The sequence below is a fragment of the Triticum aestivum genome, chromosome 5A, assembly GCF_018294505.1.
Source record: "Triticum aestivum cultivar Chinese Spring chromosome 5A, IWGSC CS RefSeq v2.1, whole genome shotgun sequence".
Classification (NCBI taxonomy): domain Eukaryota; kingdom Viridiplantae; phylum Streptophyta; class Magnoliopsida; order Poales; family Poaceae; genus Triticum; species Triticum aestivum.
In genome coordinates, this window is record NC_057806.1 from 569638320 (window position 1) to 569654447 (window position 16128).

Genomic DNA, 16128 nt, shown 5'->3' on the forward strand with positions numbered 1-16128 from the left:
TCTTAGAGCCATCGTAGGTGTCTTGATGCTGTTGGGATTAACCACGATTAGAAAGACCAGTCCAATATGGATTTTGTACACCGATTAGGAATCTGGTATAGCTAGGCTTGAATCCGAAATGCTTAATGGAGCTTTTCTTTCCCCTCTCGCAAGGTGACTAGGGAAAGCTTTTCTCCCCTCGATCTTCACCGTCGAGCCCATGGATTCGCCTCCTTTTCGCCCACCGCTCCAGCGGCCGGTGGCGGGGAGGGGATTTCTGGTGTCTCGGATCCGGCTAGTAGATAGGTAGGGTTTTAGTCTTCAAAAGGGCGGCGTTTAGATGGATGGCGGCGCTTCTTCTTCGAGTCAGCCTTCCGGATTCTGATCCTTCTTAAATTCGTTCTTTGGGACGGATTAGACCAATATCTGATAGCTCAGGCTACATGTCACACTGGAAAAAATACATACGAGACATGCTGCATCACACACTAAAAGCTATGTCTCAGAATATACCACCCATGTGAAAAGAGGGGTAAGAAGGACCATGTTGAAATTGCTCCTCAGAATATGCTTGGAGGGTAAAACCAGTTGTCAACTACCATAACAAGGAACACCTAAAATAAAGTTTTAGAAAACTCGAGGGACAATTTGACATCAGATCTCCATCACAACGATCGAAGTGAATGTTTGGACGAGAAGACAAACATGAAACTTAACACGTGGGCGAAAATCTAAAATGTCGTTAAGATTTTGTTTCAGGAACAAAAATACAACCTAAGAAATGTGGAGGAATCAATTTGCGGTTTGGCTCAATCCCTTCAGTTTTGTTGTAGCATGACTTAAAACTAGGAAATCCTCCGGGTACCTGTTGGTGACTTGACACGGCCGACAAACCAAACAACTGCATATATGGCTGGCACTAATAAGAACATGAAGCTCAGTCATTTGCAGTGCATCGCTGCCACTAGGGGCCTACGTCACTCGAAGCGCATGGCTGCCTCTAAGAATCTAGATATTGCCACCCCCTAGTACAAATCTGAGTCCCGTCGCCTTCCAATCCCATGATATGTCAGGTTTTGGTCCATCTATAAGAATATATAAGTTACTATTCATGTGAACAATTAGCCGCCTTGTTCGGTTTGAGTATGTATGCATTCAATTCATGTCGCGAGCCAGATTAGGTCCTAGTCTGCTTTTATACATGCGCCCCCAGTATGTAAACGTAACCTGTAGTGAGGGCAATGGAAGCTTCATTGATACATGGGGCACATCCATTAATTGCATTTGGTGATTCCTACCTGGCTTTAGGTGTATGTAGTTTGGGGTCTTCAATGTGGTTTTCTACACGTGATGTTTTAGTTTTCATTTTCTTCTTGTATCAAAAAGGAGAAATGTTGTTGAGTTTTACATACTATACGAACACCGTCGGGGAGAGGAGGGGGCTAGAGGGACTTACTCCATCTCCATATGGTGTCTTCACAACCTCGAACGCACGAACAAAGAACCGAGTTCCCCTCCGTTTCCCTGCACCTTGATGGCGACTTGAGACAGAGGGGAACGACGGCCACCGCCTTTGTGTGAGGAGCGTTGTGCAATATTTTGTGAGAGGGGAAAATAAATACTGCATTTGTTGCAGGAAATCATCATCACTCCTATCTCTCTAGTCAAGACTAGATTTTGAAAAAAATCCATTGGATGTCCGTGCTACATACAAGATGAACATGTCTTCATCCCTAGCATGAATTGAAATATCCACATACACAAACACCAATGCATAAAAACTCCATGATGCAAATTTAACAGAGGTAATCTACAAACAAGATCACTGAAGATGGTGCGCCTACAAAAAAGACTATTCTTGATCTAAACATTACGAATCTGAATAATCTGAATACAACAAACAGTGTGGCAATCCTTCATCATGGTTGCAAACACTTAACCAGCTCAAAAATGTCAAGCCCAACGACTCCAACAAGGCTGAATAACTTCTGTGGTAAAAACAGCAAAAATGTAGATGAAATGACCCACCGTAGAGGTGTAGACTCGATTGGTAGTGTTAGCAAGACTAGAACTGAACTTAGAGATGTGATCTGATAGTGATCCTACTACAGCAGCAGCTGGATAAGAAGAATACTCATCATTCCAGTTGGAGTTTACCAAGTGTAGCTAAAACTTGACCAGGTAAAAGTTGAAGTAGATTTAATTTGATAGAACTATTCACCGCCTCGTCATTCCAACTAAAAATGCTACAACTCAGACCAGTTAAAAACTGCATTATATTTTATTCAATAGGACTATTCACCCCCTCTAGTTCATGGAACTCCATCATCTTCTTAAGCCTTGTACAGTGCAAGGGGCTTAGGAGAGGTGCTTGAAGAAATAAATCAGACTTTCTTTAAGCACCGGTGCTTATTTGTTCAAGGCACACACTTAATTAGGCTCTCTCGTGTAGAAATAAGCACCGGTGCTTGAGAAAAACCCTGTTTATTTTTCTGAGCACCTCCCTAAGCACCTAGCATTGTACAAGGCCTGAGATTCTTAAGGTCAATGAGTCCTTTGTTTTCCTTTAAGAGAAAGAGAAAAGTTGAACCGCACATGCAATTTGTTCATTTGCTAGTACACAATTGCCTCATCTTCAGACCATACGTTGGTCAGTCAAGGCTTCATTCCAGAACAGATATACACCATTCCTCCCTCCTGCTGATTCTACATTTTCTTTTCTCTTAAAACTTTTTCTAACTTGTACCTTGTTCTATGATATGTACAGCCAGCCTCTCCCAAGAAGATGGCACAAGGTATACTACATACTTTACAATACAAGCTTACAACAGCGTGGCCTGTGTTAAGTCGGTCACGGAGCAGAGTCTGGTAAAAGAGGATCTACCAGTGTCCGTGGAATGACAAACTGGTCAACAACCCGAACTACGCTGGTCGGATCCGACCATCCCGACGCGGCTCGCCATTTGCTTGGGAACCTCCTGGTGTGGCTCATCTGCAATGGCTCCTTGGGCTCCATATCCCAGTCTGGATCCAGCATCCACTCTTTTGGCACCTGGTAATTGACAACACACGTGAGACACGCCACAGGAAAAAGCCAAGCTTGGAGAGCTAAACCCAAACCATATCATACATATTACTCGGTAGGAGTCGAGACGATTAAAGATAGTGAATGCAACCAGAATCATGCAAAATGATGGTGCTGGTAAGTCAAACTAGCAGAGACATTACCTTGTCCACAGCCAGGGTGAACACCTCAAGGTCTCCATTCTTTTTGATGTGGAACCGCGTGAACGCCTTGTAATTTGCTATGCGCAGGGAGGAGAAGGCCTCGTCAAAGTGAATATGGAACCAGTTTATACACACGTATAAGTAGCTCCCAAACACCATCGACACAACGGGCGTCGACAAGACCCAGAAGTAGAGAAAGACAGACACATAGTAGATGATGGCGCCTCCCCGAGGGAGAGACTCTATTCCTTTTCTGCAGATTGTGCTTCTAGTTACTGCCATAACCTGAAAGAGAAAATGACAGTCAATAATGGTACAGCCCATCAGAAGAAGTGGTGTTTGTATGGTTCAAAGGATAACCTCTGGGATGTCGAAGGCAGACATAAGGTACTTGATACACGCAGGATAAAGCCCGAAGGTCCACTGTTCCAGACGAGCACGAAGCCCCGTGGGATCAGGGAAATGTTCACTTTCTGCCTGACGGTACCATTCATAGAGGGTGTGGTAGCCTGTAAATGAGTAATCCAACAAAAGAAGTAAACAACTGTGTCAACAGACAATGCAGCTGTCACTAACTAGTACATTATTCTTGACACACATGAGAGGTGACGCAAAACAACAAGCAAGTACTATCCTGTCATTCTTCTCTAAATCGCTATAAAGGAATCTGACTGCTACGAAAAGAAGTAACTTGTAACCTTCTTAAACGAAAAGGGAATCTACAATTATAATTCATAACTTTTATAAGGATTCAATATGACAACATAACATGGTAATCAAGCAATGATGCACAGAGGGAAATACGAAACACAAACCTGATGTCGCTAGTAGATGGTTGCGGATGCATATCTCAATACCCAGTTCCATAAGCAGCATCAGTAGTACTGCCGAAGTTATATGAGCAGCAGCATGAAGAAAGCCAAGCAAAGCACGTCTTCTACGTGATAGTTTTGTGGGTACAAAGAAAAATGATACCGTCAACAGAGTAAGAACACCAGCTAGGGATACATAAGAATGCTCTAGAATCTCAAAAATAGCATTCCACGTTGCATTGAAGAAACTATTCACACGGCCATCCCAAGAGTCTTCATGCAAGATACGAAATGAGTCACACTGAAGAAAAAAACATCATACTTACATCAGGCCACAAAAGATAGAAATTAAGAAACATAAGAACTATTATAACAAGTAAACTAAATAATTGTGTCCCTCGCGTCTGTGGTTTTTTATGGGCCATGCATATTCATCATCTGGAGGAGCATAATTTTGATGGAGCATAATTTACTTGTACATAGAGCTACAGACAATTATCATAAAATGTACAAAACCCTACGGGACAATACAGTTTCATTAAGTCTGAGAACATGTTAAGGTACCCAAGGAGTTAGGGTTAAAAATTAGAATGATCTAATCATATCAGTAAAACCCTGATTTTATTAAATCTTACAAAATTAACACTGGAAATAGATAGCCGTACAATGCGTAACAGCATCGGCGTTGTTGGAAGTCCTAAAATATTTCAGGTCATGTTCAATGTCAATGCTAAGTAAGACAGCATAATCGTTGATGAACTCGTATACCAACAAGGAAGCTTGCAATGTTATGCCAGTTATTACATCGATGGACAATCATTTTGATGCAGTTCCTAATTTAACATTTGTGGACAAGAAAACCAGTAATCGCTTTTGAAGCTTTAAGGCCTCATCTCGACCAAATAATGGAACGATAATTTCCAACTATACAGTTAAGAACTACAGTATAATCTAGTTTCTCACCTGTGGAAACATTGAGAAGACCAACACGAAATACACAAAACCACCAATGACATCAAATTGCCAATTTTTCCTTCGGAATTTTAAAATATTACCAAGTGCAATCTAGATGGACAAACAAAAGAAGCAGTCAGTTGGCAACAAGGCTGGTTATTCCAAGAACAACCCTGTTACATAATGAATCAAAGAAAGATAAACAAATGTAAGAGTCAACCTTACCTTGCTAGAATCTTCATAAGAAGGATATACAGCCTTCGTTTCATACTTGTTCCCATAGCATTCCTTGAAGTTCTCGAAGACATGTGTTGGATGCAAAAAGGCTCCACCACAACCATTTACAAGCAAGTGTTGCACATGTACTGGTTCTTTGGACTCAGTGCAAGAATGACGCATATAATGGTGCAGGTCGCCAGCCATCCGCAATTTACACCTTCCCTTGAGGTACTCACGTATTAAATATGTTACGTTTTTTCCAGTTTTATCACCCCAGTACCAGTCGAGAAGCCAATTTGGCTCATGAGTTATAAGAATTACAGAATCATGTTCTCCAACCTGCATAAATTCGACTAATACTAGTCACCACGAAAATGAACATGCGGCAATCTTAATGCACAATAACAAATATCTGCATTGCTTTCTGCTTAAGATAACAAGATCTACTAGCAGTGATCCCAATTTTCATCTACTGGTTTATTACTACTGAATCATCAAATTAACAAAAGATAACCATATCACCAACAGAAAAAAAACAATGTCCTGATAGAGTGCAGATGAAAGGATGTATTACCTTCTGTTGACATAATTCTGCAAAAAACTTGAACTGGTACACATCAATGTCGCCATGTAGAGCTTGGTCAAGACCAAAAACCCACCACCCATTGGGAAGCTTTAATGCAAAATAACTCCTCTTCTGGGGTAAAAACCACCCACCAAGCCAGCTCTTATGACAGACATACCTCATGAATGTGTTCAGTCCATCAAACCAATCTGCTCGAAAACAATGCAGCTTTTGTCACTCTTATTGGCATTCGTCCATTCACAATGATGTATCAGAAATATGCAGTGTAACTTCTCCCATGCCAAGACATCATTATTAGCAAATAAAAAATGTAACACTGATGGGAAGGAAGAAGACAGGTACATGAATGTCATAAAACATGAAGTACAGTGCAGTTCACAGGTAGGTAATATTTACCATGGTTTCCAGGAATCATAAAACATTGTGGTCCCTTATACTGCCTGAGCTCAGAAACTCCAAGAGGAAGTTCAGGTTTTTCCAATGCTATATGATCAGGCGTGTACCAAGCAGGAGGCTGGAGAGCATACTCAAAAGGGCAGAAAAAACGCCGCTCATATGTAAATGAGCATGGATTCGGATATCTGCAGAAGAAAGGAACAAATCAGCATTTTTTTTAAGAGCTTATTCCAAGATCAACATGGAAAAATGAAAATCCAATATAACAGGCTGGCAAAAATAATTAATAGATGGCATCATCCATGTATGGAATGCAACTTGTGATAAATATGACAAGCAAAACATTTATACTAGTCATAAATCAGCAAACATGAACTGAAAACTTCTAATAATGTAAAAGATCAAAGTATGCAGCATACGCGAGGTCTCCACCAATAAGTAGTAGTTCTCCACGGGGAAATATAAGCCTGGAATCATCAGACTTTACGACTAAAGAAGGTTGAGCAAGTAAGCGTGCTATAGCATATGTAGAGTTGCCACCATCGCCGGTATCTGCAATGAAGTCAAACCAAAGTTCGTCTTTCCCATCAAGATGATCGTATAAAAGGTCGCTGCTCTTAGATTCATCTGGAGTTTTGTTCATAGCAGCCTGGTTGGGTTAGAAAAAAATTGTCAATTGTTTTAACAGAACAATAGGATCAACTAGGAACTGTAATAATAACTATGTGAATTTAGTGAAGAAGAACAAAATTCTAGGAAGGAGGATATTCTTTTTTTTAGCTTATTAGGAAGGAGGGTATGACAAGATAAAACTGGATGAAACAAAAAAGCTAAACCAAAATGAGGACTGAAGCTAGAAATCACAGGTCATGTACCTGCATCATACGCATGTCAAATCTACCAACAAAGAGTGTCACAGATATCATGAGGTCGAAAACGGTTTTGAATAAATCTGTTGAGGTCCTGCAGAACATACCAAAAAATAGTCAGCCGTTTTTACAACATAAGTGGATAATAAGAGCTTATGGATAGACCACCAACATACCCAGAGTACCAAGGAACCATGTCCTCAAAATCCGGTTTCAACAGTTTCTTCAGATTCTCATACTCCGAAATTGTTAAAGGATGAGTTAGAGCCCATCTATACAACAAGTCAAGGAAACAAGGTGAATAAATTAGTCCAACACTGAACGAACAAACTAGTAATGTGATGTTTATTCAGCAATTATATTGAGCACCTTTTTATGGCCTATTTTCATATCTGCTAGATAATATCAGCATGCAAACACGTGAAAAAAGACAAATAAAGTGGTCATCATCATGTGCAACTCCTAAGTACCCAGTAAGTAATGACCTGAGGATATTTTATCCCCTCACATCATGTTATCTTCACTAAAGTATATTCATATAGGTAATAAGCTGAATGCAACCCCTTCAGATTTTTCCACGATAACCATGGCATTTTGTTGAGAGGGTGTGAAGGTTGAAATTCATATATGTATAGTTCTGCTTAGATGAAACCATGACAAATACATTGCATTTTCCTTGTCATCATCATAAGTAACTCTGATAAGATGACAGAATACAAACTTATCTGTTGAGTTGTTTATAATACAGTACATGATTAAAAATCTAACTACCAGATGGATGTGCTCAGACATTCGACATACCCAGTTGACCGCTCCACGACATAATTGGCCATGTAAAGACCAATGAATGTGGCCCACAAAGAGTAGACAGGTGAAATGATGTTGGAGTGTTCGGATCCATTGGAAGCTAACTGGAGCAAACATATACAAGTTAAAAACAAAACAGTAAATAAATAGAAGAGATATCCCAGCATAAACAGAAGGTGAAGTATACTGACTTCTCCATAAATGGCCCATTTCGAGAGAAGTGGGTAATCACTGGCAGAGCCAACCGGGGCAAACCAGGATGAGCAAATCTGGTCTTTAAACTTATGCATACGCAATAGCTTTGAAATCAGTGTGTTGTCCTCATTTTGCTTTCTCCAGAGTGAAAATGCAACCCAGCTAGCAGTTCTACGATCAATAGATTTATCCCTTGAAAGAGTCCTGTTACCACAGTGGCTGTAGAACACGCAGCAAGCTATACTTATCACCTGTGATGTGACACGAAGTGCGAATCTTAGATAAATCAAAACTATCTAAAGAAGAAAATGAAAACACGATACACTTGAATCATTGTATGCCAAGAAACTTACTGCGCAATTTTGGATTATAGTAAGCATCTCTGGCTTTTTCTCTGCCATGCGAGAAACAAGACCCAAATACCAGAGTCCAAGAAATATGACGTGGAAGACGATCAAGAAAACTAGAGAGGAAATATAAATAGTGAGGAAGAGGGAAAGATTCATCCTCAAATCCAACCCCATTGACTGAAAACTAGGGAGATGGTATAATGCTGCCAAGAATATCCAAGCAACGTACCTGCATTCAGAAACAGCCTCAGGGAACTAATACATCTTGTTTTACTTAAATGATCTTTTCACAGACTCCAGAGATTGCTTACCAACGACTAAAGTTTGAATAGTTTGGCTTGATAGTCTTCCTAATAAATGGTGATGAGAAGAAATAGAAGAAACCAATCAAACAGGCATACATCGACCACCATTTAAAATTCTTGTCCAATTTCATTATAAGGGTTTGTAAGTTATCTGATGAAAGGAGGAAAAGCCAGCCAACAATCACAGCAATCATGAAATGTCTTGAATGCTCATGTGGGTATGGGTATCTATGAGTCAGAATAGTCCTGACCCTCTCCATTTTAAGGGATTCAATCAGACGACCAGATGGCTGCTTATGGAGCTTTTCTCTTCCCATAAAAACACTGCTCCCAAGTCAATGATAGTTCATACTCCTACTCAAAGCAACCAGAGGGACCTTTGTCACCGGTGAAAATTCCAGAACTGTGCCACCAGATCTGCATAAAGAAATATTTGTGAAAATCTGACAAAATAGCGATATGCGTGCAGAACAGCAATATTAAAACTAACTTCTGAAAGAAGTCACAAACTACAAAGTAGACATAGGGTGGGAAACAACTGGTAAGATTAAATGTGCCTCTTTTGCTCTATACCGAAAAGATCAAGCTAATTTATTGTACTTTGGTGCTTGAGTGAATCCCAGAAGTTATGCAGAGTATTCTCTGTATTCTGCAACAACCACAAAATATCACATAGTACCCTCACCAGATTGGCATGCTATCCTAGAAATCATCGCACGCTAAATCATGTAAATACTTAGTCACTTTACAGAACCAACCAAGACTTTCAAGGATTGCTCACTTAGTCAATTCTGTTCCGAAATAAAGTGGACCTAAAGTAAATAAATACGACTGTCTTTCTGCATAGGATGCTTTCTAAGAATGCATTGCACTTTTCCAAATGCTGACATCCTCAAAGGTGAATCTTTATATCATTTCACAAAATATGGCAATGGTATTAATCTAATAGTCATCCTCCCATGCTATATAAATGAATCCCAAGAGGGAAAATGTGGATGCAGAGACAAATGGAGACAGAAAATGTACAGGTAGACAAAGTGAAGGAGCACATTAAGCACATGGCATCAACAGATTCCACAGGAAAGGGACGGAGAGGAAATCATTACCAGAGACAAACACTACTCTTAGTGAAGACATTATTATCAAGCAAAGATGGCTCTAAAAGAACAATACTATCCCTAAATTTTCCGCTAAAATCTTCATAAGACCACAAGTTCAGGTCTACACATAGAACAAATAACTGAAACCATCTAGTAATGTACAATGGCAAAATAAAGCTAGGAAATTACAGAGAATAAAAGACAAATCTGACTAACCCAAACAGAAAAATAAAGTAAGTGTCTAGGCGGATTTTGACAGAACAAATATAGCAAAATCAGAGTGATTTGCCGACGAAGGCCACTTGGATGTACCTATCCTACTTCTTATCCTTCCTAGCCGTGGACTCCTATTCCCGATGCATCTTATTCATACATAGGCTTCCAACAATAAATCTTACAACGAACCCCTGATATGTTACCTAGCTGGATAACCTCAATCATGCATCCAACTCAGCCATTGGTTACTAAAGATGCTAATCTGCCATGGAGCACAAGAAGGTCGAAAGCAAAACTGCCAAACTAGTGACGGACATTGTGAAGCAGCAGCAGTGCAAGCATATATAAATAGGTCGACTATGCTGCTGTAAAGAAAAGAAATAGATTGCGATGCAAGGAGGGACTCAGACCAGACTAGTTGTCAACCACCTACCGCCATGATGTTTATCATGTGGATGAGCTAGTGAAGAGAGATGATCTACAATGAATGTAAAGGAACTTATTTTCTGCCTTCAAAATTAACAATAGAACATTCAACGGAAGGAAAGAAGAATCCTAGAAGTTATGCAGAGTATCCTCTGTATACTGCCACAGCCACACAGGTAAACAGGTAGTACCCTGACCCTGTTGGCATGATATCCTACAAGTTACCTCAGCAGCTCCACACTCAAGGATGTAGGAAATACTTAAGTCACTTTTACAGCACCTACCAAGTACTGATACCCCTAATGGTTGCTCAGTAAATCAATTCTGTTTCAAAATGAAGCACACAACATAATCAATGCATAGGATTGATTGTCTTTTTGCATAGGATGCTTTCGACACATGCAGCAGGAAGCATGCATTGTAGATTTGCAAATGACGACAACTAAAATGAAGTATGGCAATTGTATTAGACTAACAGCCATCCATCCCATGCTATATAAACAAATCCCAGGAGGGAAATTGGATATATAGACAAGAGAGCCGTAAAAAATAAATTGTAAGTGGACAAACTGCAGGAACACATTAAGCACATGGATTCCATGGGGAAGGGACAGGAGGCAATCATTGGCAGAGACAGAAACCTAGTCTTAATCAAGACATTAGAGAGTGACATGAGGTCTGTTCTCTAGTAAAAGAGATTACAGAAAACAAAGGTGCAAATCTGGTTGGCCCAAAGAGACAGACAACAAATCTGGGAGAGGAACAAAGATCATGCCTGCTTTTGTTTTCCCCTCGATATGCCGGCAAGGAACACGAGAAACCAGTGCGACTAAGAAACACAGGTATCAAGGAGGAGAAACTGGCAGTATAACTAACTGGTGGGGTGTAGAAAGCAGAGGAACCAGAGCAGAATTGCGCGCACACACACACAAGCTCCGTAGCCAGTATAACTAACAGCCACAAAATATCACATAGTAGCCAGTACACACAGCTACAAATCATCACACAGCTTTACACTAAATCATGTAAATACTTTTGTCACTTTACAGAACCTACCGAGACCTTCAAGGATTGCTCACTTGGTCAATTCCGTTCCGAAATAAAGTGGCCCTATAGTAAACACATACGACTGTCTTTTTGCATAGGATGCTTTCTAAGAATGCATTGTACTTTTGCAAATACTGACATCCTCAAAGCTGAATCCTTATATCATTTCATAAATATGGCGATGGTATGAATCTAATAGCCATCCTCCCATGGTATATAAATGAATCCCAAGACAGAAAATGTGGATATAGAGATAAATCAACACAAAAAATGTTCAAGTAGACAAACTGAAGGAGCACATGGCATTAACAGATTCCATGGGAAAGGGACAGGGAGGTCTTCATCGCCAGAGACAAAAACCACTCTTAATCAAGACATTGTCAAGGAAAGATGGCTCTGACAGGACGAAACTTTCCCAACAATTTCCCCCTAAAATCTTCATAGAAACACAGATCCATGTCTACTAGGCGGATTTCGTCAGAACAAAGACCTAAGAATCGGAGTGGTCTGTCGTCTTAGGCCCCTTGGATGTACCTATCCTACTTTGTGTCGTTCTAGCAGCATCACTTTGTTCTGGACATGGACTCCTATTCCCGACGCATCTCATTCATAGATAGGCTTCTAATAATGAATCATACAATGAACCCTTGATATGTTATCCAGCTGGATAACCTCAATTGTGCATCCAACTTGGCCATCGCAACTAGAGATGTTAATATATCATAGAGCACACGAAGCTCAAAGGCCAAACTACCAAAGTAGTGAAGGACGATTGTGAAGCAGCAGCAGTGCAAGCACATATATATATCACTACGCTGCTGTAAAGAGAAGAAATCGATTGTGGCGCAAGGAGGGATTCAGACAATAGTGGTTCTCAACCACCTAATTGCTGTGATGCTTATCATGCGGATGTGCTAGTGCAGAGAGATGATCTACAGTGAATGTAAAGGTACTTCCTTTCTGCGTTCAAAGCTAACAGTAGAGCACTTGGCGAAAAGGAAGAATTGAATCCTAGAAGTTATGCAGAGTACCCTCTGTATACTGCCACAGCCACTGAGTAAAGCCGTAGTACCCTGACCAAGTGACCATGTTGGCATGATATCCTACAAATTATCTCAGTAAGCCCTGCATAGGATGGTTTTGACAAAAGGAGCAGGAATTTGCAAATGCAGGCATCTACAAGGGTGGGTGAATCATCAATATCATGTGGCAAATTGGGCAATGGCATTAATCTAACAAGCGTCCATCCATCCCATACGCAATATATAAACGAATCCCAAGAGGGGAAATTGGATAGAGAGACAAAAGAGCAAAAAAGAAAGTACAAGTAGACAAACTGCAGGAGCAAATTAAGCACATCGATTCCATGGGAAAGGGACAGAGGCAATCATTACTGGAGACTTAAAAACAGCTCGTAATCAGACATTATTATGAAGCAAATCTAGCTCTAACAGGAGGAAACTACTTTCCCTCTGCTAGTAGTACAATTCTCCCATGAAACCTTGACAGGACCACAGCTACATAGAACACAGAGAACTGAAAGCCTGAAACCACCCACTGTCCAGTAATCCAATAAATAAAATGTAGTACATGGGCAGGCCAATAAATCTGGGAAATTACAGAGAACGAAGGACAAATCTGGTTGGCCCAGAAAGACAGATAAATGAAGTAGTAGCAAGTTTCTTTATAGCATATAATACACAGAGCATTAGGCGCAGAGGAACAAAACATGGTAGTACCCACTCTGTTTTCCCCTCCTCAATATTCCGGCGACGAACACGAGAAAGCAGTGCGACTATAAACAACACGGGTATCTAGGAGTAGAAACAGGCATTAAAACTAAACTGGTGGGTGGTAGAGAGCAGAGGAAGCAACTGAACTGAATTGCGCGTGCGCGCAAGCTCCTACACCATAGACAAAAAGTACTCTTAATCAAGAATTATCAAGCAAAGGTGGCTCTAACAGGACGAAACATTCCCAACAATTTTCCCCTAAGATCTTCATACAACCACATGTTCACGTCTACAAATAGAACAAATAACTGAAACCATCCAGTAATGTACATGAGCAATAATTCAAGAAATTTACAGAGAAGGAAAAACAAATCTGGCCGACTCAAACAAAACAACTAAGGAGGTGTGTAGGCAGATTTTGACAGAACAAAGATCGCACAATCAGAGTGATCTGACGCCTCAGGCCACTTGGATGTAACTATCCTGCTTCCTACCCTTCTACCAGCATCACTTTGCTCTGCCGGGCGTGGACTCCTATTCCTGATGCATCTCATTCATACATAGACTTCCAATATTGAATCTTACAACAAACCCTTGATATGCCACCTAGCTGTATAACCTCAATCATGCATCCAACTCGACCATGGCAACTATATAAAGATGCTAATCCGCCATGGAGCACACTAAGGTCGAAAGCAAAACTGCCAAGCTAGTGATGGACACTGTGAAGCAGCAGCAGTGCAAGCATATATAAATAGGTCGACTATGCTGCTGTAAAGAAAAGAAATAGATTGTGGTGCAAGGAGGGACTCGGACCAGAGTAGTTGTCAATCACCTACCGCCGTGATGTTTATCATGTGGATGTGCTAGTGAAGAGAGATGATCTACAGTGAATGTAAAGGTACTTCTTTTCTGCGTTCAAAGCTAACAGTAGAGCACTTAACGAAAAGAAAGAAGAGAATCCTAGAAGTTATGCAGAGTATCCTCTGTATACTGCCACAGCCACTGAGTAAAACCCATAGTACCCTGACCAAGTTGGATATCCTACAAATCATCTCAGTATCTCCACACTGAAGCATGTAAATACTTGAGTCACTTTCGCAGCACCTACCGAGACCCTTTTATGGTTGCTCACTTAGTCAATCTTCTTCCAAAATGAAGTGGCCAAACATACTTAATACTACATAAGATTGTATTTCTGTATAGGATGCTTTCGACAGATGCAGCAGGAATTTGCCAATGCAGACATGTAAAAGGGTGGGTGAATCTCCATATCATGTGGCAAATTGGGCAATGGCATTAATCTAACAAGCATCCCTACATCCCATATTATGCAATATATAAACGAATCCCTAGAGGGAAAATTGGATAGAGAGACAAGAGAGCAAAAAAGAAAGTACAAGTAGACAAACTGCAGGAGCACATTAAGCACATGGATTCCTTGGGAAAGGGACAGCAGGCAATCATTACTGGAGACTAAAAAAACAGCTCCTAATCAGACATTATTATGAGGCAAATATAGCAATAACAGGAGGAAAACTACTTTCCCCGGTACAATTCTCCCATGAAACCTTGATGATAGGACCACAGCTACATAGAAGAGAGAACTGAAAGCCTGAGACCAACCACTGTCCAGTAATCCAATGAATAAAATGTACTACTCCATGGGCAGGCCAATAAATCTGGGAAGTTACAGAGAACGAAGGACAAATCTGGTTGGCCCAGAAAGACAAATAGATGAAGTAGTACTAGCAAGTTTCTTTATATCATATAATACACGGAGCATTAGGCGCAGAGGAACAAACATAGTAGTAGTACGCACTCTGTTTTCCCCTCCTCGATACTCCGGCGACGAACACGAGAAACGAGTGAGACTATACTATAAACAACACGGGTATCTAGGAGTAGAAACTGCCAGTAAAACTAAATTGGTGGGGGGTAGAGAGCAGAGGAAGCAACTGAACTGAATTGCGCGCGCGCACGAGCTCCTACCCCCAAGATCCGCGCCCCCTAATCCCAGCCCCGATCCCGCCGAGCGCCACGAAAGGAAGGAAGCAATCAGGGGAGGGGAGGGAGGCTTACCAACTGATAGTCCGGGAAGGGGGCGAACGCTAACGCCCGCGCCGCGCCGCCTCTGGCCGGCGGCGAAATTCGGGAGGGTGGGGGGAAAAGGCGAGATCTTTGGCGGTAGAATCTGCCGTCGCTGCGCCGCTCTGCTCTTGTAGCTTGCTGCTGGCTGCTGCCTGGTGGTGGTGGTGGTTAAATCGGTGGTGGGGAGGTGGGGGGAGGGAGAAGGGGAGCGAGCAGAGCAGGACACGCAGGGAGGGAGCGGCCGCGGGGGATTAATAATTAATTAAAGAAGGAGGAAAGAATTGGAGGGAGAAGGAAGGAAATGCTTGCGGTTTTGGTGTTCCCTCCCCTGCCCTGCCGGTGGTGGTGGCGGCGTGGTCCGACTCTGACCCAGAGTTTTTTCCTTCCTTTCAGCAGCAATGGAGGAAAGGAAAGCAACCACATCGATCCATGGCCGGACGCGCATCATTCCAGCAGAAGGTGCTGAATTTGGGCCATTGCGTCGTCAAATTGGTCCTATGCGGTCGGCGTGCGTGGTTACTCCCACGTCATCTCCCACCGTTCCACCTATCTTTCTCACTAACAAAGAAATTGGGGTGGGTTGATTCGGTCACGGCCGGTGGCTCTCTCTCTTTTTTTAGGGCTACACACTCTATTTTAAAAAAAATAGACCAACCCAAGGCTAACCCTTATTGGCTTCTTTTTTATAGAAGAAAACTCCGCGAGCACCGGGCGTTAGAGCCGAGGCTCGAACGCGGGCGGGCCGGCGGCTACCCCAACTGCCTAGCCAACGGGTCGACGCCCCTTTCTCACGTGCCGTCATTTGAGCAGTGAAC

At 41.6% G+C, this 16128-nt stretch overlaps 1 protein-coding gene across 1 annotated transcript; it reads right to left on the bottom strand.

Annotated features, from left to right (window-relative positions):
- Positions 1–2559: 2559 nt before the first annotated feature.
- Positions 2560–15727, bottom strand: LOC123104851 (uncharacterized). The gene is made up of 16 exons (XM_044526764.1): positions 15305–15727; positions 8707–9117; positions 8399–8624; positions 8042–8296; positions 7845–7954; positions 7220–7315; positions 7050–7137; positions 6594–6823; positions 6175–6359; positions 5767–5966; positions 5199–5531; positions 4983–5084; positions 4023–4320; positions 3568–3716; positions 3208–3492; positions 2560–3031 (listed from the first exon to the last, which is right to left on the bottom strand). Exons 2-16 carry the CDS (start codon positions 9015–9017, stop codon positions 2831–2833), a joined length of 3069 nt encoding a protein of 1022 aa, XP_044382699.1. The 5' UTR covers positions 9018–9117; positions 15305–15727; the 3' UTR covers positions 2560–2830.
- Between the last annotated feature and the right edge of the window lie 401 nt (positions 15728–16128).

What these genes read in the sequence shown, in the direction of transcription:
- LOC123104851 (XM_044526764.1), bottom strand. Translation starts at nt 9,017, where the DNA reads ATGGGAAGAGAAAAGCTCCATAAGCAGCCATCTGGTCGTCTGATTGAA. An exon ending in CTATAATCCAAAATTGCGCA is followed by an intron (nt 8,297 to 8,398) that starts GTAAGTTTCTTG and finishes GTCACATCACAG; the next exon opens with GTGATAAGTATAGCTTGCTG. An exon ending in TCTTCTCAATGTTTCCACAG is followed by an intron (nt 4,321 to 4,982) that starts GTGAGAAACTAG and finishes TTTTTTCTTCAG; the next exon opens with TGTGACTCATTTCGTATCTT.